This window comes from Chiloscyllium plagiosum, chromosome 14 (genome assembly GCF_004010195.1).
Source record: "Chiloscyllium plagiosum isolate BGI_BamShark_2017 chromosome 14, ASM401019v2, whole genome shotgun sequence".
Taxonomy (NCBI): Eukaryota; Metazoa; Chordata; class Chondrichthyes; order Orectolobiformes; family Hemiscylliidae; genus Chiloscyllium; species Chiloscyllium plagiosum.
The window spans coordinates 50,426,578-50,452,885 of record NC_057723.1 but is presented as its reverse complement, the minus strand read 5'-3'; the positions used below and the strand labels follow the sequence as shown (position 1 = coordinate 50,452,885).

Genomic DNA, 26,308 nt, shown 5'->3' with positions numbered 1-26,308 from the left:
CAGACAGTCATCCGAGGCTGGAATCAAACCAAATCCCTGGTGCTATGAGGCAGCAGTGCTAGCCACTGAGCTATCGTGCCGCCCACGTGATTCTCGCCCCATCAGGTACCTTGACACTGGTGAACTGTGTCACCAGAAGCTGACAACTTTGGTCGAAGTCTACTTTCAAGATGATCCAGTGCTGAGAAGGTATGTTTTAAATCTTCTTATCATGTTGTCTGGGTCAAAGAGAGAGGAGGGAATCTGAGGCAGGACAGGGAGATAACTCCCACCTGGGAAACTATCTCTGTTTCTTGAATCTATAGAATCAAAGAATCTCTACAGTGTGGAAGCAGGCCACTCAGCCCATCAAGTGCACATTGACCCTCCAAAAAGCATTCCACCCAGGCCCACCCAACTACCTATCCCTGAAACCCCTATTTTCCATGGCTAATTTGTGGCCTATAGTCTTAAATGCTATGGCATGTGATGCAGTCATTTAAACAGGAGAAAGTGAGGACAGCAGTTGCTGAATCAGCGTTGAAAAGTGTAGCACTGGAAAAGCATAGCAGATCAGGCAGCAACCAAGGAGCAGAAGAATCGACATTTCGGGCATAAGTCCATCATCAGGAATGTTCATTTAAGTAGGTCCTTTATGTCTTGAGGGTTCCATCCTCTATCACCCTTTTAGGCACTGAGTTCGACGTACCTGCATTCCACTAGGTGATAATTTTTCCTCAAATCCCCTCTAAACATCCTGTTCCATATGTTAAAGCTGTGGTGCTGACACATTGACCCTCTACAGAGGGAAATGTTTCTCTTTATCTCCCCTGTCTATGCTCTCACTACTTTGCGCACCTCAATCAGATAACCCTTGGCCTTCTCAGCTCCAAAGAAAACAATCCCAACCGATCTAGTCTCTCTTTATAGCTGAATTATTCCAATCCAGGCAGTATCCTGGTCTTATGCATTGTCTCTAGTGCAATCATATCTTTCCTATGGTATGGTGAATTGAATTGCACATAGCGTTCCTTCTGCCATTTAACTAATGTTATATACAGCTCCATCATAGCCTCCTTACTGTTATCTTCAATGCTTTGATTCATAAAGACAAGCACCGCATATGCTTTCTTGACCATCAAATCTACTTGCCTTACTGCCTTAAAGGATCTGGGAATATAGACACCACAGCCACTCTGAATACCCATACCTCTTATGGTCCCATCCCTCAGTGGGTACTTCTTTGTTTTGTTCCAGGATTAAATTCTATTTGCCACTGTTCAGCCCATCTAATCAGCTTAATTATATTGTCCCATAGTCTAAAGCTTTCCTCTTTGCTATTTACCACACCATTAACTTTTGTGTCATCCATGAACACACAGCTCTTACATTAAGGTACACAACAAACAACAAGGGAGCTAGCACGAAACCCTGTAGTATGTCACGGGACACAGGCTTCCAGTCACGAAAACAACTTTTGACTATCAACCTCTATTTTGGATCCAATTTGCCATTTTTCCCTGGATCCCAGTGATTCTTAGCATCTTAGCCATTCTGCCAATACAGACCCATCACAAGCCTGACTGAAGCCCATGTAGACTACACTAACTGCAATACCCTCATCTACATACCCAGTCCCCTCATCAGAAAATTCAATTTAATATGTCAGACATGATCCCCTTATAAAGCCACGTTGACTGTCCTTGATTAATCTTAACCTCTCCAAATGGACAATTCTGTCCCTAGAATTTTTTCTCCCAATAGTTTCCTTACCATAGATGCTAGACTCACTGGTCTGTAGTTTCCTGATTTGAATAATGGTATCACATTAACTGTCCTTCAGCACCTCTCCTGTTGTCAGAGAGGATTAAAAATTAATGTTGGAGTTCTTTCAATCTCCTCCCTTGGCTTCCACATGATCTTGGGATATTTGTCATCTGGGGATTTATCCACTTTCAATTTGCTAGAATGACTAATATTTGCTCCCTCACAATGCTAATTAATTCAAGTATATCACAGATTCCTCCTTAATTTCTATACCTCTCTTGTCCTCCCCGACCATAGATACAGTACTCATTACAGATTGTCAGTTTTTATTACCTCCATAATATATTTACAATGCACCATAGAGTCATGGAGACCCCAATGGTGAAACTGGATTCAATATGGCGGCAGCACATACTGGGTGTGAAATCAACATGTGCTGTCACTCATTATATTGGATCTTTTAGCTCTTGCATTATGCCTGTGGCAGAATTTCTAGGTTTTTTTTTTAACCAAGTGTTAACATGTACTTTGTTTGGTACTTCAAAAGTAATCACCACTGATTCCAGATTGTTCTTAGCAACTAATGGATGCACATTTTCAATTTTATCTCCATTCCTCTTAAAATCAATAAATGTGTCTGAACCCTCACCTTTTCAAAACAGACACAATTTTGTTATTTTATCTGTAATAAAGTATGCCTGTACACAATGTATTGGATGATCTCAATTTCACTGCTGTTTCTCTTTCTGTCCCACAACACAACTCGTCTCATTACTTTTTAAACAGTTTACTAAAATCTAATAAAATATAAAACTCTCAAAGAGTTTTCCCTCTCATGTTGCCTTATTGTATTCTCTACTAAATGTTCAATTGTTGAGATGTATAGCCTACGTATGCTCTCTAATACTATTTCATTATCTTACATGTCTTCTTTTGAATGGAACTAAACTATTAAGGGGCATTTTAAACTGAGAAGTAAAATGATTTGTGTATGTTTGGAGGGGTGGTTTTAAGATCAACAAAAATGAGGGTGCATTGAGAAGCCAGCAGTTTGTGATCTCAGCATCCAATTTGGGCATGTCAGCTATTTTAATCTAACACAGATTATTATGTTAGGTGATGGGCAGGCATCTATAGCATCCTCAAAGAAGACCTCCTCACTCCTGAACATGGTATGAAAGTAGCCACTGCCCTTCAACATTTGTGTTCTCTGTTTTTCCAGGACCCTGTTGGAGATTATTCCAGGAAATTTCAGTCAGTGGCTAGAAATACACAGGACTGGCGATTGAATGTTGTTTGTAATTGTGTGGCCAGAAATTGTATGGACATTTTATACAATGATACTTGTTAGAATGAAGGGTCATTAAGATTTCAGAGTTTCAAGGTTTCTGACTGGATTCAAACATATACAGGTGTCATTAACTGTAAACATAGCATTCCAGAAACCCTGCCCAAATTACCCAGCAATATTTGTGAACTGCAAAAACCTCCACTCCATCAATGTGCAACCACAGAAAATATATTTCTGGAAACTCAGCCAGATTCCATGACAGCTGCTGGGATATCTTTATCCAAGTTCCTTGATATCTTTGGACCTTCATGCATTACTGCTTTTCAGCAAGCAATATGTCTTTGATTCATTCTTATTCATTCATATGATGTGTGTGTTGCTGGCTAGGCCAGCATTTACTGCCCAGAGGGTGGTTAAGAGTCAGCCACATTCCTGTGGTTGGGTTTGGAGTCACATGTAGTCCACAGCAGTTATGAGTGGTAGTTTCCATCCCTAAAGGGCATTAGTAAACTAGATGGGATTTTCCTAACAATGGCCATTATCAGGCCCTTAATTTCAGTTTTTTTTCTGTTGGATTCAAATTGCATATTTGCCATTGAAAGATTTGAACTCAGGTCTCCAGAGTGAATCTGCATAAAGGGGTGCCTTGCCTTTCCAATGCCTCCAGCTGGCTTGGACCTTCTGATGTTTAGAATTGTATTCCGAAGGTGGATCCATGAAAATGATAGCCTCACCCTCACCTTTCTGTCTGAGCATTGCCCATCTCCCTATGTCAGGTTGGCACCCATCCTGACCTGCAGACTCACAGAATGGTCCAGTGGGCTCAGGAACTCACCCTCCATTCAACCATAGGAGGTGACCTATCTTAGTCTCAGGATTAACAATGATAGTACCACTAGGCCATCACCTCCCAGCAGTAACTTAGCCACTAAAGCCCAATAGCACTCCAATAAATACTACACAATCACTATATGTGTGAATGAGCAAGCTATCAGCATTCTGATGATGTGCTTCAGGTGTTTAGACAGATCTTAAGCTAGCCTTCAGTACCTGAAACGAAGTGTGCTGAGAATGATTGCTGTGCTGCACAACAATATTCAATATTGAAGCTCAGAGTAACAGGAGAAACAAAGTGCAGAGCGCAGTTTATTCACTGACAATTCTGCAGAAGGGGAGGAGGAAGAACAAGATGAAGATGTTGCACCAGCAGCTGTTCACATTGGAAGAATCTTTCCTCAGAAAGATTGGTAGCTAGGCATCTAGGGCCCAGCATTGGCAGCGACTCACAAGCAGTCAATAAAATGCAATGAAGAAGAACACTGCCAGGTTCATCCCAGAATTAGAATGGCCTTCCATGATTGTAGAAGCTCTGTGAAGTTGGCTAATCACCAACTGACTGAGTGTGGGAAAAGATCTGCCACCCTGCCAACCCAAGATAGGTCCACAAAAGCAAAATTGGCCAATGGTACTAAAAAAAAACACCCAGAATGCCCAAGCAGGCTGACAAGCCAAACCAGACAGCCCACACAGAAAAGAGAAGACACTTCAAGCTCATTAACAATGTCAGAGCAACACAGCTATCCCAAAGCCCCGAGGGCAGTTTCACAACCCAGCAATACCAAAGCCACACAAAGAGCAGGTCAGATAGAAAGGCACCAGCAAGAGCACTGCTCCCAGAACAAGACAATGGAAGCACCTCACCACTTCAGAGGAGACATTAACACTTCTACCTGTGAAGAGGAATGGAACTATCGATATTGTCAGGATGTTGCATTGTGTGAAGGAACAGGACATTCATCCGATAACTGTTTTCCAATTAGCATCCTTGTAACTAGATTACTCCATTTCCAGATACATTGCATTCTCCTCATTTTTAATTAGCCTTATTGTACAAGATTATTATAAAAACTGGTCTCATCCTCAGCTCTGGGAAGACAATCCTCAATTGCCTGGGCAGACTGTGTGTACTGTTTCAGCTTAGTCAGTTTCTCTTCTGCGATATTGCCTATTAATAAACTGTTCATCAATTTCACTTCAAACTGTGCTTTGTGATCTCTAACTTATTGGGCAAATTTCTCTGACACTGAGGGAGGGTCATTTTCATAGCAGAAGGTGCCATGCCTCAAGTGAAGTAACTATATGGAGGAAAGGCCACAGCTACAGTCAAAGTGAATCTGCATAAAGGAGTGCCTTGCCTTTCCAATGCCTCTAGCAGCCTTGGGCCTTCTGATGTTTAGAATTGTATTCCGAAGGTGGATCCACGAGAATGATAGCCTCACCCTCACCTTTCTGTCTGAGCATTGCCCATCTCCCTATGTCAGGTTGGCACCCATCCTGATCTGCAGACTCACAGAATGGTCCAGTGGGCTCAGGAACCCACTCTCCAAACAACCATAGGAGGTCACCTTCTGGAAGAACACATTGAAATACATGCAGAGATTCTGCAAGGTTAGGCTGGGGAAATGAAACTCCCACATCATAAGATTCCAGCCAATGTCATCCTGGACGCAGTGAGACCACAACTGGTGCATGGTTCATGTCATTTACACACATGGGTTGATATGAGCACTATGTGGAAGGACCAATCTTCTTGCAGGCCCCTGACATCCATGTTCACAATGTTGCTGATACAAAGCAGTGCTGCAAAACAAGTCGGCCCTGGGTCTCTATCAATTTGTGTCTTCCCATTCATTATCAAACAAGTTTAAAGGTGGCTTTCTGTCAGCAAACAAGAATGGCTGAGAAAGCTAGCACAAAATAAGAACTTTTCTTGTCACTCTATGCATGAATGGAAACTTCCCAACACATTTTCTCCCAACCCGATTACTTCTGCTTGTACATTGTACAAACCTTGTAGCTTCAGTAGAAGGTGATGTAAGCCGTTAAGATCCTTGCTTTGAATTCTGCAAATCTCTTGGTTGATGATGTTGAAGGTTTGATCTGTCAGCAAGTGTGTGGGGGCAAACTTGACCACTGAGAAATGAGGCAAGAAATTGGCTACTGCTTCAATGTTTTTCGAAGGATAGTAATTGGCAAGATGTAAAAGCATTTTAAATATACTCTCAGTTCTTTGTCCCCCTTTCACTGTCATTCCTCCCACAGACCAACTATATTCAATGCTACCATTCTACTGGAGAAAGATTATCAGGGATAGGCAGGATTGTGAATACCGGATAACTAGGTCAATGACATGACATTATGCCACCCTCTCCTCTGAGAATTCCCTGTCCATGAGGTTTTTGTATGATCTTTTAGAATGGTGAGGTAGGCCTGATGGGGTCAAATAATCTACTCATTTTCATAATATGTATTTTTGTACAAAGTATTTGGAACTTTGGCATAGATCATTAGGGAGGTAATGATCTAGTTAGGTTGCTGGACTGTTAATCCAGTGACCCAGATAATGTTCTGGGGAACTTAGTTCAAATCTTGTCATGGCAGATTGTGGAATTTGAATTTAACTTTTTTTAAAAGTCTGGAATTAAAATCGAATGATGACCATGAATCCATTGGTGATTGTCAAAAATGTTCTTTCAGGAAGGAAACTGCCATCCTTACCTGGTCTGGCCTACATGTGATTCCAGGCCCACAGCAATGTAGCTGACTCTTAACTGCCCTCTGGGCAATAAATGTTGCCCAGTCGTCGATGCCCTTGTTCCATGAATGAATCAAAGAAGTCAGTCTGTCATTGTTTAAGGTATCTGTTTTGTACTTAACATTGCCACTTTGAGTGTGTGTGGCCATGAGGCATACATGGACTCACTTGATTGCTACATTTGATTTGCAAAGAAGTTGGCCACTCTATCCATAGAAGAACACATCAAGACAATGCCCAGTGACTTGAACTGAACACACAGCAAAATAAACTTAACAAACAGTGGCATCAGCCCACTCATACTTGCTATTGCTCCTATATTCTGCAATCATGGTCAAAGTGATTATAAGGTACATGGCACATTTTCTGCTTTTCTGCAATTAATGTCGCTTTCATTGCCACTGCCTCCTTTCCTGCTGCCCCCATATCCCCCAATACCCAGTAAGCACCTCAAAGGCACAGCATCTGTGTCCAGCTGAGCGCAGCTTGGAGAGATTTACAGCCCCCAGTGTGGACTTTACATCACCATCTGTTCTTCTTTAATTCTGAAGTGTGAGTCACCAGGTGAAAACTCAAATATCTATCGAACTGGCTCCACTAAATTACAAGTATCTGAGCTGATGAATGGTAAGTATGTGTGTGGTAAAGAGATAATTTCTGAAGAAATTAGTTTCTTTCCTAAACTTAAATTTATATTTTCATGCGATGTGGGGGCCCATGGCAAGGCCAGTGATGGTTGCTCATTCCTAACTGCGTTCAAAGTAAATGCCTTGTTCAGCCTTTTGAAGGGTAAGTATGTAAACTCACTGAGCTTGAAGATTTGTTTCCAGACGCTCTTAGATTAGATTACCTACAGTGTGGAAATAGGCCCTTTGGCCCAATAAGTCCACAGCAACCCTGCGAAGAGTAACTCACCCAGTCCCATTTCCCACTGACTAATGTGCCTAATACTACAGGCAATTTAGTATGGCCAGTTCACCTGACCTGCACATCTTTCGACTATAGGAGGAAACCACAGCACCCAGAGGAAACCCAAGAAGACACAAGGAGAATGTGCAAACTCTACACAGACAGTTGCCTGAGGCTGCAATTGAACCTGGGTCCCTAGCACTGTGAGGCAGCAGTGCTAACCACTGAGCCACCATGACACCCCAGCATACTAATTAACATTATCAGTGAGAGTCTCTGGTGAAGTGCTGGTGGTAAGTCCTGCCTCTTTATTTACAGATCTTGGTTTCTTAAGGTGGATGATGTCATTTCCGTTTTTTTTTAAGAGAAGGTAGATAGGGTCTAGATCAATGGGTTTATCAATGGAGTTCTGGTTAGAGTGCCTTGACTCTAAAAATTATCGTGCGTGTCTTTGGTTTGCCTGTCCTAGGATACGTGTGTTGTCCCAGTCAAAGTGGTGTCCTTCTTTGTCTGTATATATGGAAACTAGTAATATTGGGTCGTGTCTTTTGGTGGCCAGTTGGTGTTCATGTATCCTGGTGGCAAGTTTCCTGCTGATTTGTCCAATTTTCTTTTACAGTTCTTGCATGGTATCTTGTAAATGATGTTAGGTTTGCTGGTGGTATCTGTTGGATCTTTTAGGTTCATTAGTCATTGTTTAAGTGTGTTGGTAGATTTGTGGGCTACCATGATGCTAAGGGGTCTGAGTAGTCTGGAAGTCATTTCTGACATGTCTTTGATGTAAGGTAATGTGGTTATAGCTTTTGATTGCGTTGTGTCTGCTTGTTTCATTACTCACCTTAAGAAACCAAGACCTATAAATAGAGAGGTGGAACATACCACCAGCACTTCACCAGAGACTTTCACTGATGATGTTACCTAGTATGGTGATGAAATGTCTGAAAACAAACCTTCAAGCTCACGAGCTAACTTGAATACTTATCATCAGCCTTAGCTACAAATCTTCTCAAAAATCGCTTTCAAAGTGTAGTTAACAACCAACCCTATTACTACAGATCTAGAATCACATGTGGGCCAGACCAGACAGCGAGGAGAAATTTCTTTCCTTAAAATTGTCATAAGCTGGAGTTTTTTCAGCATTCAATGATTATTTCATTTCAGTAGTCATCATAACTGATGCAAGCTTTTAATTTCAAATTTTATTAATCAAATTTAAACTCCACCAATTGCCATGTTTCTACAGCATTAACTTGGGCTATTGGATAACAGCCAGTGACATCACATTACGCCACCCTCTCCTCAGAGAATTCTGTGTCCATGAGATCTTTGCATGCAAGCAGGTCCTGGCACAGAGAAATTATAATTAGAAATGAGCTGGTAAGTGCTTTGCAACTCATCATTATGAACAATATCCTATTCCACTTGCCTCTGAATCAAGTCCAGATGATTAAATGTTATAGGACAAATGGATTGCTGATATTTAATTGCATCGCCAGAAGGCTGGGAGATTTCCATCTCCCAATCACTGACTGTAGGAGATGAAAAAATGACCACTTGTCTCCAGCTTTCCCTCCTTTTGAGTTTTTACTTGTGAGGTCTCATGTTTTATTCTCTCTGTGTTCAATAAAGGAAAGATCAGACCTGTAAGAACATGTGTTCATCCAGTGCATGCAGCATACCTGGGGAGGGTGACTCTAATGAAAGGAATTAAAATTGCTTAAGGATCCAGGTGAGCAGTAGCAATCAATGGATGGATAGGGACATGAGAAAGAGAAGGGTGAGTGTGCTTGGAAAGTAAATGCCTTGAGGAGCGAATCCAAGTTGGTTTGACATTGCACAGTTATTGAATGGAATGAATTTGCTTGACCTTGTTAGTTTATAAGGCAGTGCCTACACTGAATCCCAGCATACAGAACATAGCTAAATTAAACTAATCCCTTCTGCCTGCTCTTTATATATATGCCTCCATTTCTCGCATATTCATGTGCTTATCTAAAGGCCCTTAAACATCCCTATTACATTTGCCTCCACCACCACCCCGGCAGCACGTTCCAGACACCTATCACTCTCTGTGTAAAAAAGCTTGCCCCTCACATCTCTTTTGAACTTTCCCCCTCTCACCTTAAATGCATGCCACCTTATATTAGAAATTTCAACTCTGGAAGAAAAGGATTCTGACTGTCAGCCCTAGCTATTGCATCTCATAATTTTAAAGCCTTCTATCAAGGCTCTCCTTAGCCTCCACCCACTCCAGAGAAAACAACCCTAGATTTTCTAGTCTCTTGTTATATTGTAATGCTGTATTGCTCTTGCTGTTGACCTGCTGCATCACCTCCTCCCATGCTTTCCTGAAACATTAGGCTTTTTCCTTCAAGCCCTGGAGAAGATTGCCTTCACCCTCGATTAAAACAACAACTACAGTGCAATATTGCTTCAATACAGTGCAAACTGTTGGAGATGTCCTGAGACAGAGGCTATAGAAATGCAATTGTATCTTTTTGTTTTTCCCAGCTTTTCATTGACCATAGTAAAGCATCAAAAGAAGCTCAGTGAGATACATTTCAGAGAATTAATGCCCTGAATCCATTGCCACTGCTTGTCTTCTATTGCATCAAGCCCAAACTCCATCTGTTTTATTGGCTCTTTAATTGTGTAGTTGAGATTATGTCCTACTCATCCTCACTCCCACGATACTGACACCAAATCCGGATAAAAATGATAATGAGCCTGCTGTAAGAAAATGTTGCTGACAGATGCACTGAACTTACTTTCAGGTTCCCCGTATGGTTTTAGACACCTCTTTCCCAATTAACCTCTCACTTAATATTGAGGTTATACATGGAAAAATGACTAGTACGGACAGAAGAGAAGAAGATCATGAAAGTTTGTTACCGGTATATCCTTCTGATAGAGTGACCACTGTTTCCGTGGATACACCCAATCAGTGAAACTGGTAACCATGGAAACTACAGCTAAGCCATCAAAATATCTGGAATCAGTACTATTAGTGCACAGTTAGGCCTGCTTGTCGATTGAATATTTTAGAAAGTAACCAATCCTATAATGGCTGATTAGCTCAATCAAATATTTGAGAATGTAAAAGCATCAACATGTAATTTGGATTCCGTGTCAGGTATGTGTTTGCAACATATAAATGTTGACCATAAAGTATGATGGAATGCGATTTTATTCTGTGCGGTCCAAATCGACAGATTCACTGGTTTGACTTTGAATTTTCAATTAATGGCTCAAAACTTCTGTTGTCACGGTTATCAACATTGGAACTTGGGTTGGAAGATGCACATCAGGATCCCACAACCGTCATAATTAAGCATCAAAACTTACCCCTCCTAATCACCACCACAAATCCCAATTTGACTGTCCCAACTGCCTTACAAAATCCCAAAACCCAGATCTCACTATCTCGTCCAACACCACCAGCCCCCTGACCTGACCATCTCATTCACCCACTTCCCTACCTGCTCACCTCTCCATTCTCCACTCACTCACCCATTCATCCCCCATTCACTTTCCCATTGATTCACAAACCCACTCACTTACATACTCACTTACCCATTCATTTACAGAATCACCCACACATGCACTTACCCCCAGCCATTAGCTCACCCATACACTCAATATTCATTAACCCACTCAGCCACTCAAACATCCACTCATCCACTCAAATACACCTTCAATCACTCACTCACTCAGCCCAACATCCATTCACTCACTCATCCTCTTCCTCATCTACATTCTCACTCACCCCACCACCCTCTCACTCTATCACTCACTCATTCACACTCTCTCCCACTCATTCTGTCATGCTCACTCCATCAGCTACCTACTTATCCAAGCACTAACTCACGTACTCAGCCACTCGCTCAACATCCCAAACACTCATTCCCTCATTAACTCACCAACTCACTCACTTACTTACCAACTCGCATAACACCTAACCATCACTCATTCATTCATTTGCTAAACCCTTCTCAGACACACTCATCCATTCCAGCCTATCACCCACTCTCAAATTCACTCTCTTCATCTCTCACGTACTCACCTATTTACTCCTTCAGTCATTTACTTACTCAGGTCATCACCCAGACCCACATTCACTCTCTCCTTTATTCACACGCCCACTCACTCACCTATTCCATTCAATCCCTCTCTCTCTTACTCTGTCATCAACTCACTCACCCATTCACCAACTCAAACTTTCCTCAGCCAACTCCTCAATTATTCACTCATTTACCCACTCACCCACCTACTCACAGACTCACTCCACATCTTGCCTAACAAAACATCTAACTACTTTCTCACTCAACCACCCATGCACTCATCCACATACTTACTTATCCAACCCCATCTCAAATCAGGCAACCAATCACTCACTGACCCCCTCAGCCAGCCCCCAATTTATCCACTCACTCAATTATCCATTGGACGGCTTTAGAATGTGCAATTTAGAAACTTGCATCAAGTTTCAATTCTAGTTTTTTAATGACATAGTTGTTAAACTTAGCCCTACCTTTATATTGAGTTAGGAGTCATGCAGCCATTTCTTCTCATATAGTGACATATTTCTATGGGACTTTGGTTCCTGGAAGCTATATGCTTAGGTCTCATCAGCCTCCAATCAGTGGCAGGAATCTGTTACTGTGGATCTGAAGGATGGGTCTACAACAGTTCAATGATTGGAAGGTGAACTAGGAGCGCATTCCAGTTAAGAAAAATTGTGAGTAAAAAAACAGGCGAGTCCTAAATTCCCCTGTGAGGCCAATAAAACCAGCAAAAACGAAGCAGCCCATCAGAAAAATTAAAACAAAGATAATCCACTTAGCAATTGGGCCCTCCTTCAGCCTCTATCCCATCTCCCTGTCCAGTTTATTTATTCAGTTCAAATTGTTTTCCAGTGTCTGTTTCTCATCTGTTCAAGAGACCAAGTTATGATCAGGAGAGGTGGGTAGACAATAGGATGGATATATGCCCCATTGGCCACTCAAACAGCCTGGAATTTAGGAACATTGATTTTTACTCACTACTTTTCTTAACTGGGATACTGTCCTAAATCACTTGCTTGCCCTCTTTCTACCAGGCAGATAGAATTAACATTGGCTTAGTCTACAAACTAAGGATAATTTAATAAAGACACTTTATATTTATTATTGCGTGAAAGATTTAGGTTTTGAAGGATTGTGGAAATAGGAATTTATTTCAGGTTTTGAGGACATGCTGGAGTGATTTTTATTTGCAAAGCATTGAAAATTCACTGTGAACATTGCAGATTTGTGCTGTACAGGTTTCCCTCGAAATTATATTGCTGGCGATAACTGCTTGATGTTTTTGAACAGTAACTGGCTTGTAGATGTGCTTGTTATATTTGGTTTCAGATAGAGGAAAGCCTACTAAAGGTGAACTCAGGAAGCCTGATAAGAACAAACTAAGTCAGAGGAAAGTTTGCTGTGAACGAGCTGCCAACCTGATCCGTCCCATTTCTGAGAAGAAGCCCCTGTAGATTAGTTTACGATGAAACATATTTGTTCTCTTTAAAAATGTTTGAAAGAACATCACAAGATGATTTTGTCTGAATATCTGTGTTTATAAGACTTCAGTTCCAACTGTATGTGCCCAGTAACTTGACCGCAAAGGCCAGAGCATCACAGAAACAGAATGTGGAACATGCTACATTCTTTTGCTTTCAAGAATAAAGCATTGGTCAAAATGTTTTTCTTCAGAAAGCCAATCTCTGCAGAGAAATCTGTTCTTTGTTTCTCTTTTCCTCTAGAATGTGTATCTTTGTGTAATTAGGATATTTATAGTTATATATATATATATTACTGACTGTATATGTTAACAAATTATTACATTTTGTTTTGATAATAGATCCATAATTGTGTTCATTAAGAAACCTCATTGATAGATCTTTCTGTTGAAAATTTAGTTTTGATAAGATATTCAGTTGGTCATTTTAGTAACTGAAAAAAGTATTTTTATTTTAGTTTACAAACTGTGGGATTTGAGCAAGCGTCCAGCCTCTGTTGTAACAGTATTAATAATTACAAATTATTAGATTATATCATTCATATAAATTGTGATTCTATGAAAACATGCATAAAACAATCACCCATGGGTGATTAATTGATTTGATGTTCATGAGTTGCATACACAGATTTGCAATTACTACCCTGTGTTTAACACCACAATGATTTGCTAAAGACTTCACAAATTGGGAAAGTTTCTCCATGGCATTACTTCCATACCTCTCATTTACATCAGCTTCATCCATCACAAGGAGTCAACATGTAAATATCTGACCTTAGTGCCCATACAGAATAACTTGTCCTACAAGTAATACAAAGACAGAAAATTAAAAATTTGCTGATTTTGAATACATCATTCATAGAATCATAGAATCCCTACAGTGTGGAAACAGGTCATTCGGCCCAACACTGACTCCAAAGATTAATCCACCCAGACCCATTCCCCAACTCTATTACTCCACATTTCCCCTGACGAATTGCACCTCACCTTCATAAGTTTGAACACAATGGGCAATTTAGCGTGGCCAATTCACTTAATCTGCACATCTTTTGTTTTTATATTTTCCCATTCATTAAATGAAGCCTTAGTTGAGTTAAATCTTGTTTCATCATATCTTAGAGATATCTTAAAGTGCTTCACATGCAGAATGAAGTGTTAGGCACATGGTTTTCACAGCTGGTGTTTTGTATTGAATTTTTATCTGTCAAAACAAATAAATGACATTAAAACATCTGGTATATAACTGAACCTATTATCTTCAGCATTAACATTTTTCACCACTTGCTGTTCAGTTTTATGGCAGAGATAAGTGGGACATTTAGACTCCACATTAGCAAAAGTTTTGAGAGCTGGCTGCATACATCTGCAAATAGGGGTTCTATGCCAGTATTGATCGACTATTCAAGATCGGGGACTTGTTTTCTATCTGCACTTTAACGATTTGCAAAATCATGCTGTAATATAAATCAAGAGTAAAATGTCTTATGCTTTTCCAATTGCAGAGCCATTTCAGTCAACCTCAATCATTTGTGGGGGTGGCTTTTCCCAGATATATCTCTTGCTTCTTGTAAGAGTAACTTCTTGAAACTTTGGGAAACAGCTACAATAAGAAACTGAACATGGGGCACAAGTAAAACAGTCACTAGAACGCTCAGGACAAAATCACAGGTAAGTGAGAAACACATGTAAATCAGTCTCAAGAAGGTAAAAGAAGCATGCTTTACCATAATTTGATGATGGACTGGGAAAACATTAAATGATCAAGCTGATTCTCATTGAAGCATTTTTCAGGCAGGCAGTGGCCTGCACGTATACACTGGCTACCTAAAAGAATTAGGGGACCAGTTGATTTTGTACTTGCAAACTCATTAGAATACAACTAGAAAATTGGAAGCTTGATAAACACTCCATAATCATCAGCTTGATGATCGAGTTGTAGAAATTTGAGTAGAAGGCCAAATATGAAGGGTCTGCAGCATCTGACAGTGGGATAGTGTTGGGTCATTTTTTTACTAAGTAACTATAAAATTATAGAAAAACTTGAAAATAAAACAAACTGAAAGGCTTTGTATGAAGCATCCAGAATAAGGTAGACGAACTGATAGCAAAAATCGAGATAAATGAATATAACATTTTAGCCATTACAGGACCATGATTACAAGGAAATCAAAACTGGGGCCTTAACATTCAGGGATACTTGACATCTCTGAGAAGCAGGAGGGATAGAAAAAATGTTGGGTTGCACTGTTAATAAGGGATGAAATGAAGACAGTTGTGAGAGATGACCTAGGCTTTGATGATGTAGGCAGAGGCAAAAAAAAACAAGGAAAAGAAGACATTGGTAGAGATAGGACCTCCAAACAGTAGCCATTCTGTGGGAAAGGCCATAAATGAACAAATAATAGGTGCATGTAAAAAGAATAGAGCAATAATAATGGATGACTTTAATTTTCATGTTGATTGGTTTAAGCAAATTGGAAAGGGTAACTATGACGATCAATATATTATGGATAGTTTCCAAAATAAATACATCATGGAGCCAACCAAGGAGCAAGCTATCTTGATTTGGCAATGGGTAAGGAGGCAAGTTTATTAAATGACTTCTGAGTAAAAGATACCCAAGAGAGTAGTGATCGTAATATGATATTTAGTTTGAGAATGAGAAACCTGGGGCAGAAACAACCGTGATTAATTTAAATAAAGGGAATTACAATGAAATGAGGATACAATTAGCTAAAGTGAACTGGGTGGATAAATTTGCAGGAATGACAACAGGCAAACAGTAGCAGACATTTAAAAGGGTAATTCATGTCTCTCAGCAAAATTATACCCAGTAAGGAGGAAAGATTCTAAGAGGGGGATAGACCAATCATGATTACCCAAGGAAGCTAAGGACAGTATTAAGCTGAAAGCAAAAGTACATACAGAGGTCAAAGTCAGCGATAACCCAAAAGCTGGGCTAAATTCAGATTTACGGGGAAAGGACAGTAAAGTGAATGTGTGGAATGTTGGATTAGCCATGACCCTACTGAATGGCGGAGCAGCTTGAAGGGCCAAATTGCCTACTCCTGTTCCTATTTGTTACTGTCTTATGGTAAGAGCAGTACTGGGACTGGCATCATTTTGGAGCAATAGGCAACATACTTTGAAATACATCGGCAAGTACATTCAATTTAGAAATTGCTAATACCTAAAACTTACAAGGAATTGTCAGAAAACTACCATCCAAAACTCGACTCATCTTTTTCTGACTGAAGCTGAAGACGTCTTTAATTTTCACTGGAACTGATTGCTTCCACATTGGCACCAATCATGGTATGTTATGGATGGGTGTAGGTATTAACAGTAGTCAGATGGAATGGACAAGTAAATGAAGTCTTAACGTTGTCACCTAATTCCAACTTGCAGTCGTATAATGCTCTAGGAAGGATCACAGGAAGAGAAATAACATTCAGCTCCTCAAGCCTGCTTTGCAAATCATTACATAATGAACATTTTGTATCTTAAATTAATCTATCTCCTTCAGTAACCCTTATCGTCCTTGCTTAATAAAACTGCATTCATTTCAGTTTTTAAATTGCTAATTAACATAATTTCAGTCGTATTTTGGTTAGAGAGATTTCAGAGTTTTAATAATCTTCTCGCAGGTACTGCGAGGTCTCACCATAGTCAGGATCAATGACAAAACAACATTAAATCACATCTTACCAGCCACAGAATTCTACATTCATCAAACAAAGCAAAATTCTGATGTCACTACAATTCTATTTTTAAGTGCAAACAGGACAACAGTGACAAGAGAATTTTCCTCCCATTTACTTAAGATGATGTGTATGGAATACTCATAATGTACCAAATAAAAAGAGAGCTGGAAATATTCAGCAGGTCTGACAATATCTGTGCAGAGAGACACAGACTTTTGTTCAGTTTTGATGGAAGTTATTAACTGAAACATGTTTCTCTCTCCACGAATGTTACCAAACGTGTTGAATAATTCCAGTATTTTCTGTTTTTCTTTCAGATTATCAGCATTTGCTAAATTTTGTTTAGGATATAACATGGTATAGTTCTAATAATGGAGCTGACAGGAATTATTCCAATAAGTCATTCTAGCTTTATCCGTTGCCTCATGATCCTTTCTCTTTAATGTGGAGCCCAAAACTGCACACTACAATGAGTTTTATCAAGATTTACATGGGTTTAACGTGACATCTTGATATAGAAATTTGTTCTAGGTGGATGTGCAAATTGGTTAATATTACGTTGCCTATCCATTGTATGCTCTTTGAAATTTACTTCCTTTGATTGCAACGGAGTTGAATATCAAATACTACATATGGTTGATCTGACGCAAAAAGTGTGGCGGTGGAAAAGCATGCTGATCTAGCAGCATTCGAGGAGAAGGAGAGTCGATGTTTCAAACATAAGCTCTTCATCACTTGATCTGATAACCCATTTAGAACCATTTGTACTAGATGCATTTTTACCTCTTAACTATAACAATTTGTACTTCCCATTACGAATCTTACTTTAGTTTTCTTCATGACCTTATCTACTTGAGGTACAGTTTAATGTTGGCGTCAATTACCTCAGATGACTTGAATGTGGTAAAGAATGATGTCAATAGTGTCGGTACAATCACCATACAGTCTGTGAGTAGTTCATAGAAGGCTACCACTTTGCCTTCTCTAATGTTTAATGCAGATTGGTGTGTCCTGAAACTACTTCCAAATGCCTAAGGTTATTAGTAGACTGTGGTTCTTGCCTCACCAGTTTAACCTGCAAAACTAACCACCTTTACTCTTCTACTAAATCTACACCATTTCATCTTCTTTACTTTATCAGAATGACCAATTTCTTGAAATTCCAATGCACTCTGTCCACTTCATAACCTCCATCCATCATGCCTGATATTATCTTAATCAATTTTACTAGGTTAATCGAGTATAATCATCCTTCTGAAAACTGTTATGGATATTTTTAATTACATTCACCTAGATATTTTCTTTTGGGTTTACATTTGCTCCAACAAAGAAACCTATCATCTGAATAATTTGTAACAACTACTGGGATAAAAAAAAACATTTCTATTTAATTGGAAAAGTAAAGCTACTAAATAGTCTTTAAGTACTACAAATGTTTTCTGTCATCTTTACATTGCAGTTGAGAAATTAATGTAGCATCTTTAATGTGGGTGTAATTATGACTGACCATTATTGCACTGTGTCTGAAGAACAGTGAGGAGACTGGTCACCATTATAGCAACTGCAGGGACATAACTGGACAGCAAAAAAATACTAATACTTTGTAGAATTCAACATTTCAAGTTATGATTTATTCCCCATCTGCATGAATCAATATTTTATCAATATTATCTGATTTGTTGCTAATCACACTTACTTGAAGTTTGATTTTTTTTCTATTTTTGCATTATGTCACTACAGTTGAAGGTTTGGATTTAGGATAATAGGTAAAATACTAGTCTATTGAAGATTTTCTCCAAACTATATGATCTAGATAACATTGAACAAGGTATTCTATATATAGGGTCAGATCTGCTCCCAGTGAATCAGTGGGTAAATACACAATCTGGACTGGCAAAGAATCATGCCAAATAAAACATTTCCATGATCCTGAGTGAACTGAACATAACATGATGTCAGTAAAGCTCCTAGAATTGGTCCAAGAATTTGTTGATGAGGGAAAGGTAAACATAACAACCAATCCTGATCAACAGTCAGCAAACACTGCTGGTAGTCCATATTTGTGGATGATGTTTAAGGATACAGTTGGACCTGAATACATCAGGTATTGTAATGATGATGGATTAGAACTCCACATTATTGATAGACATTTCTTATTTTTAGTTCCAAAATGTATTGTTTTTAAAAAGGATTGCTACCAAAACAAAACTGCAGTAACTGTCTAGAAATGTTCAATGTGAATGTCATAGAAAGACACACATGTAAATTGTCATGAAAATATCAAACAGGGAGAGACTTAACAAGATAAAACAAGGAGCGAGACGGGGGTGGGGGATTGCTGACAAACTTTCCCTCCCTTGGCAAAAAGCTATCTCTTGAAAATATGTCTGTTTTATCTTCCAAACACACAAAAGGATGGAGTTAAAAAGTGGGTTGTAACTTTACTGGAGTGGACTCGTGGGACTGAATACTTTGCACATACGCCATCCTGGCTTCCAGTTGTAGTGTGCGTGAAGGTCACAGTCAGGAACTATCCCCTAGTTATTCATGTTTTGCATTTAAAAGAATACCCATGCTCACTCTGAGTGCTGCAAGCCAGTTTGAAAAAAAAGGGCAAAGGAACTTCATTCAATTTACACTGAAAAAAACTCTCAAAAAAATCTCTGTTCCACCACGATCATCAATCTATGGGTAACATCTCCTGCAATGGCCACAACGTTCAACAATCCACTCTTCACAAACAACTTAGAAATTGGTTCTTTATTCATATACTTTCATCTTTTCGGACTGACTTATTTCTAATCTGAGTCAATGTGTGTTCACTACCAATTTTTCTCTTGTTTTGTAGTAAATTCATTAGTTTTGTTAATTCACAGAAGCCTGGTTAAATTGGCTGCTTTTAAAACACAAGTTTATATAGGTTTGGGCGAAAGATATCCACAAAAAAAAAGCATTCTCTTTTAAATTAGCTTTGTTTCAAGCATCCAAGTGGATGGGTGAATGAAGAAGCTTTAGCAGTTTGTGGTATCCCATCTGGGATCAGAATGAAGTGAGGAACCCCATAGGGGGTCTGATCATTACAGCCAAAAGAACTGCATACTCCAGCCTAAGGTTTGATCATTAATCCCATTAATCCCTTTGAAGCATTTATTACACTGATTCTTAGTTTTAAACACTGAGAATAATACAGCAGAACTCTCGTAAAATTTAGTTTTTACCTCTGTTCTCCTAACACGATTTTTTGTGAATTACAGTATTTTGTTTAGTGTCCCTAGTTTTACATGTGTTTTTGATGCAGATAATTTTGTATAATAGGCACTCCTGATTCTTCTATTTGACAAGTGTAAATTGTATAGCAGAACTTATATATCAACTCGACTTTCCCTCATTATTCCCCAATTTCTTTTGTGTCCAAAAGCCTTGAGTATACTCAGTGACTGAACATACATGGTTGCCTATGGTAGTGATTTCTAAAGATTCACAGCTCTCAGTGACAAAATTTCTAGCTCACTTCTAAATGTGTGACTCCTGAATCTGAGATTATTCCCTTTAGCTTGATACTGTCCAGCCAGGGAATGGTGAAATAATTCCACAGATGCAGGTATCCTGTAACCAAGTCACCATTCATTTACATGTGAACAGTCTTTGACTTTAGTACTGCCTCATTTAGAGTCAATGAATGTCACCAAGTGTCAATACCTCTGATACTCACCCTTTTTATCTGACAGCCAGGGCTTCATGATTGGACCAGATTAACAGCCCCAATCAGGGAACTCATATTATATGCAGTCCACCTGGCTGATCTCATTACCATCACTACAGGGGAGAATTATGCAAATCTCGGCAATTATGCTGTCAAGAATTTTTTCATGAATTGCCCACTTCTGAGAATTCAATAAATGCAATGATGTTACTTTTTGTTCTTTGAAATTTTAGAGATAAAGAACAAGGAAGGGGATCTATTTGGTCAGACAGGACGGTATGGGGTAAAGATTTCACCATCTACTTCCTTCCCTCTGATTAGGATCATAGAATCCTTACAATGCAGAAAGAGGCCATTTGGTCCACTGAGTCTGCACCGATCCTTTGAAGAGCATCCCACCTCCCCAACTCTATCCTCATAACCTGTATTTAGCATAACTAATCCACTTAAGTTGCACATTCCCGGACACTACAGACAATTTAGCATAGTTCATCTACCTATCCTGCACACCTTTGGATTGTGAGAGGAAACTGGACCACCCAATGGAAACCCACACCAACACGGGAAGAACGTGCAGATTTCACACAGATAGACACCCAAGGCTGTAATCACCTCTGGCTCCCTGCCGCTGACCCCTGAGCCATTGTGCTGCCCTTAAATTTGTGTCATATAAGAACATAAGAAATAGGAGAAACAGTAGGACATTTGGGCCCTCAAGTCTGAACTGCCATTCTCTCAGAACATGGTTGATCTGCACCAGGTCCCAATTCCTCTTTTGTGCCACCTCCTCATACCCTTCAATGCTTCAATATTTAAATATCTATCTCCCTCCTCTTTAAATACTTTCAGTGATCTGACATCCACAGCTAAACAAAAAACAAAAGAACAGGGGATGATGGAAATCAAAAACAACATCAGAAATTGCAGGAAAAGCTCAGTAGGTTTTGCAACATCTGGTTCAGGTCCAGTGGCCCTTCTTCAGAAACATTAACTCTGATTTTTCTCCGCACAAGCTGCCAGATCGGCTGAGTTTTTCCAGCAATTTCTCTGCTTGTTTTTGACATTCACAGCTCTTTAGGGAAAGAATTCCAGACAATCATTCCTTTCTGGGAGAAGAAATTTCTTTGCATCTCAGTTCTAAATGAATATTGCTTTAGTCTTTAAATATGTCCCCTTGTTCAAGATTTCTTGAAGTGGAAACATTTCTCAGCCTCTGCCTGTGAATCATATATGTTTCAATCAGATCAACCAACATTTCTCAAATTTTAATTACTAAAGGCTTTGCCCATTTAGCTGTTCTTGATAAGTCAACCCTTTCATTCCAGCAATCAAACTAGTGAATCTTATTAAGCTGCCACCAATGTCAATATATCCTTTCTAAAATATAGGGACCAAAACTGTACCCAGTACTCCAGGTGCAGCCTCACCAAAACCCTGTACAGTTGTAACAAGACTACCCTATTTTTAAAATCCAGCCCCCTAACAATGAAAGCCATTTCATAGATTCACAAAGTCATAGAGGTGTATAGCATGGAAACAGACCCTTCGGTCCAATTTTTCCATGCCAACCAGATATCCTAAAGCAATCTAGTCCCATTTGACAGCATTTGACCCATATTTCTCTAAAACACTATCATAATTGTACCAGCCTCTACCCCTCTTCTGGCAGTTTATTCCATACATGGACCAACTTCTGTGTGAAAAGGTTGCCCCTTAGCTCCCTTTTAGACCTTTCCCTCTCACTTTAAACATATGCCCTCTAATTTTGGACGCCAATACCCTGGAGAAACAAACATGGCTATTCACCCTATTCATGTCCCTCATAACTTTACAAACTTCTATAAGGTCACGCCTCAGCCTCTGATGCTCCAGAGAAAACACCCACAGCCTATTTGGCCTCTCCCCATTGCTTAAGCCCTCCAAACCTGGCCTCATCCTTACAAATCTTTTCAGAACACTTTCAAGTTTCACAACATCTTTCCCCTAGTTGAGAGACCAGAATTGAATTCAGTATTCCAGAAGTGGCCTGATCAGTGTCAAGTACAGCCATAACATGACCTCTCAACTCCTATACTCAATGCACTGACCAATAAAGATGAGCGGTTCCAGCCTGTCTACCTACTACTCCACTTTCAAGGAACAGTGAACCTTTTTATCTTCTTAATTATTTTTTGCGCTTGCATGCTAACTTTTTGTATTTCATGCACAATATCAGCCAGATTCATTTATTTGCAGTCTCTCTCCTTTTAAATAACATGCTGCTTTTTGATTCTTCCAACCAAAGTGCATAACTGCACACTTTCCCATATTCAAGTCCATCAGTGACAATTTTGATCACTCAGGCTATCTATACATCCCCTTGCATATTCCTGTTGTCCTTATCAAATAATTTTGCATCATCAGAAAATTTGGATCATTATATTTGGCCCCCTCCTCCAAGTTATTAATATAGAGCGTAAATAATTGAGGTCCTATGATTGATCATTGTGGCCACTCTATTACGTTTTTTACAATGTGAAAGAAGCTCCTTAATCCTAACTCTCTGTCTTCTGTGTGTTAACCAAACCCCAATCCATGCTAATACATTACCTTCAATACCACGAGTTCCTATGTTGTGCAATAGCCTGTTTTGTGGCTTCTTATCAAATATCTTCTGGAAATCTAAATACACAACATTCACCAGGTCCTCCTTTTCAATTCTGCTTGTTATATCTTCAAAGTACTTTGCAAATTTATCAATCATAATTGCCCTTTCAAGAACCCAGAGGAAACCCACACAGACACGGGGAGAATGTGCAAACTCCACACAGTCGCCCGAGGCTGGAATCAAACCCGGGTCCCTGACACTGTGAGGCAGTCTATTGCTAACCCACCAATAGACACCAGTATTTTTCAGGTGGAATTGTTTGTTGGTGGCCTCGCTGCTCAAATTCTAACTGAGGCCTGTAAGTGGACAATTAAGGTCCACTTAAGTACTTTATCCAGCCAATGCTGAATATTCAAGGTGATTACTTGCCATGTGGTAGTCCACCCAGTAAACGCTGTCAGATTTTCATGTTCATTCAAAGGCACTCAGTGCTTGATAAAATGACCTGGAATTGGGAATGGGGAGGCCTCTTGAGATTAATCCCCTCACTTTGCTTTTGGCTTTGCTCCTTTGCTGGGGATTCCCTACCTTTCTCATACTTACTCTGCTCCAGAGATCTCTGAGTGAGTTACCAGTAGCAGCTCTCAGAAAGGGACAGCTACCAGTATCTGATTGGTCAGCAGCTCTCAGATGCAAGATTCTTGGCCAACTTGAGAAAGATCTGCAAGTAAATTCCTCACCCCTCCCCCCCCCTCCCCCAAGTAGCCAGGAGTCTCAGTCACAGAATGTCCTCTGCCAATTAGCCACGTAAATCGCACAGGCGCTCGAGATCGGGTTCATACCACTTCCAGTGATCGACATTATGTCTACCACAGTTGTCATTAAATTCCACCTATTGTCAGAGAACATCGGTCCACTCCACTCAAGCTCTCCTAATTGTGATAGACATTCTCATTCCAGGACTCATAACCAAGTTTTTTTTGTTGCGTCCCCTCTAACTTCAATCTTCTTAAGTAAGGAGACAAAATCTGTACGCAATACTCCAGGAGTGGTCTCATCAAAGCCTTATACAATCACAAAAAGACAAATGCTGGTTGTGATGTGTTTAAAAATCTTAGACCCTGAGACAATTCCAAAGGTGAAAGGAAATACAGCTTCCAAGGAGTGTGACAAATATTGCCTGTAATTTAAATTGCTCATCTATTAATAGCTGTCAGCAGCTGTTGTTGTCATCCAGTTTGGTGAAAACTGAGTTCTTTGCGAGTTAGATGATTCTGTAGCGTACACATGGCATAGAGTGCACCATTGCTTCCACAGCAAGGTTGAACTGTGTGAGATCTACATGCTGTTTGTTTAGCCTTTGGGTTTGCACACATGAAGCAACATGAGCACCAATAAGTGGGTTGTGTTACAGGTGCTATGACCACCTGGTGTGGCATGAAATGAATTTCTTGTCTCACCTTTTTCAAAAGCAGATGTGAAATGCTTCTTGAAGTAAACAAACCTGGTGGCTTGGCATCTGGCCTTAATGTAATATGGTGAGCTTTCTGCAGCTCTCCCAGACCCATAAACTGCTTTGAAAATTCTAACGTGAATTTGTCTGGCTGTCCTAGTTATTTAACCTCTCCACGTTGAGGATAAGTTACAAATCCAAGTAAGCTGTCTGACTGTAACGAGAACTTCTAATTTTGAATCAGATAAAACATTTCTGTAGTTCTCTTCCTTTACCTTGCATTGTAGCCATAAATTGGCCCATCTCCTTTAAGTGAATGCCCCGATCAGTGAAGTTACATAGTTGATGACTGAATTAAATGAGGCTTGAGCCATCATTTTCTCACAGCAAGTATTGACATTCCACCTCCAGTGTCTAAGTGGAGATTGCTCCCATGGTTATTAGCCATAGCGTCATGACCCTAAAAACCCTCTTTGATTTGTGACCTCACCCAGAAAGTCACCTCATAATTATTGCTATTTTACATGGCACTTTCTGGTCTGACTAGTTTCCCTTCAAAACTTTTATTTGAAGTTAGAAGCTTAATCTGCCACTGCATACCACTTAACAATGGCCCCTTTGCTTGTTTGAGCTGTAGTCTACATTAACGAGTGTGTGAGGTTGGTGCTAGCAAGATATTTCCTGTCACAATGAGGATCACTGCAATGGCAGTGACTGCAGCTTCTGCCTTCCCATTCTGAATTGCATGAGCTCCAAGGGCCCGCTCATCTTCCCAGTTAGTTACTGGTTGACAGAGAGAGAGCACAAAGAAAATAAAATATATTGCAGAGCCTGAGTGTTGATGCCAAATTTTACCTGGAATATGAAAGATTGTGAAACAAAAATAAGAATCAATGCCTTATTAATATTGTCATAGTTGGCAGTTTCTTCTTCACTTCACTGTCTAATCAGAATGGAGTCAGCATTATTGCTGATTGCATCTAGAAGTATATTAATATAGGGCTTATCAGGCTTCACTGAAGTTTAGAGGTGGTCCAATACCCATTGAAGTTGTGGTGCCAATAAATCCATTGTTGATGGGCTTGAGAAGAGGTAAAGTCTTATCCTCCACAAAGTGGGGTCAATGTAGTCAGGCTGTGGTAACAATGAGCTGCTCTGATGACAGCTGTTGTTGTCATCTCAAGTGTGTTCTGGGAGCCAAGGGCTTCTCAATTTCTGGTCTTTTGTTGACATTGACTGGAATGCATAATCTGTGCTTGCAGAGTGCACACTACCACTTGCACACAATTTAAATATCACAATTAGGTTCTGGGGACCTTGGACAGATGGAGGCTTGACAGTAGACTGACAGGCAATGGAAAAAGCACAGCAGGTCAGGCAGCATCTGAGAAGCAAGAGAGTAGAGGTTTTGGGCTTGACTCTTCATCAGGACTTGTTGACTATGACTTCTTTGTCATATCTACAGCATCTACATTCCTCACTATCTCCTAATGCAAGTGACAAAACATCTATTAACTAAAAGCACTATCTACATGGTTACACTGGACTTCTTCCTTTAGGTCCGAGTACCATGTAACCTGACTTCACTGATGCAGATGTCTAGCTATTTATGTATGAACCCATATAATACAATACCTTCACATTAGTGGGTCAAGTCACATGTTTAGGTAGGGTGCCAATGAGTGAGGAACACAGCACAAGTAAAAGAGACAACTGTGAGCAGTTCCATTCAAAGTATGGAGGGCAGAAACAGACATGCTCAGCTGGACACAGATG

General features: G+C 39.9%; 1 protein-coding gene across 4 annotated transcripts in view; it reads right to left on the bottom strand.

Moving 5' to 3' along the window:
• htr4 (5-hydroxytryptamine receptor 4) overlaps window positions 1–26,308 on the bottom strand; it is a 200,867-nt gene that overhangs the window by 146,366 nt on the left and 28,193 nt on the right. For 3 of the 4 annotated variants that reach the window (XM_043703786.1, XM_043703788.1, XM_043703787.1), the window contains exons 2-3: window positions 16,287–16,505; window positions 13,805–13,886 (exon numbers count right to left, since the gene is read on the bottom strand). In XM_043703786.1, coding sequence (XP_043559721.1) covers window positions 13,805–13,830 — 26 coding nt within the window. In that variant the 5' untranslated portion in view covers window positions 13,831–13,886; window positions 16,287–16,505. The remainder of the gene's footprint in view (window positions 1–13,804; window positions 13,887–16,286; window positions 16,506–26,308) is intronic. The other variant, XM_043703790.1, reaches the window with a different exon arrangement.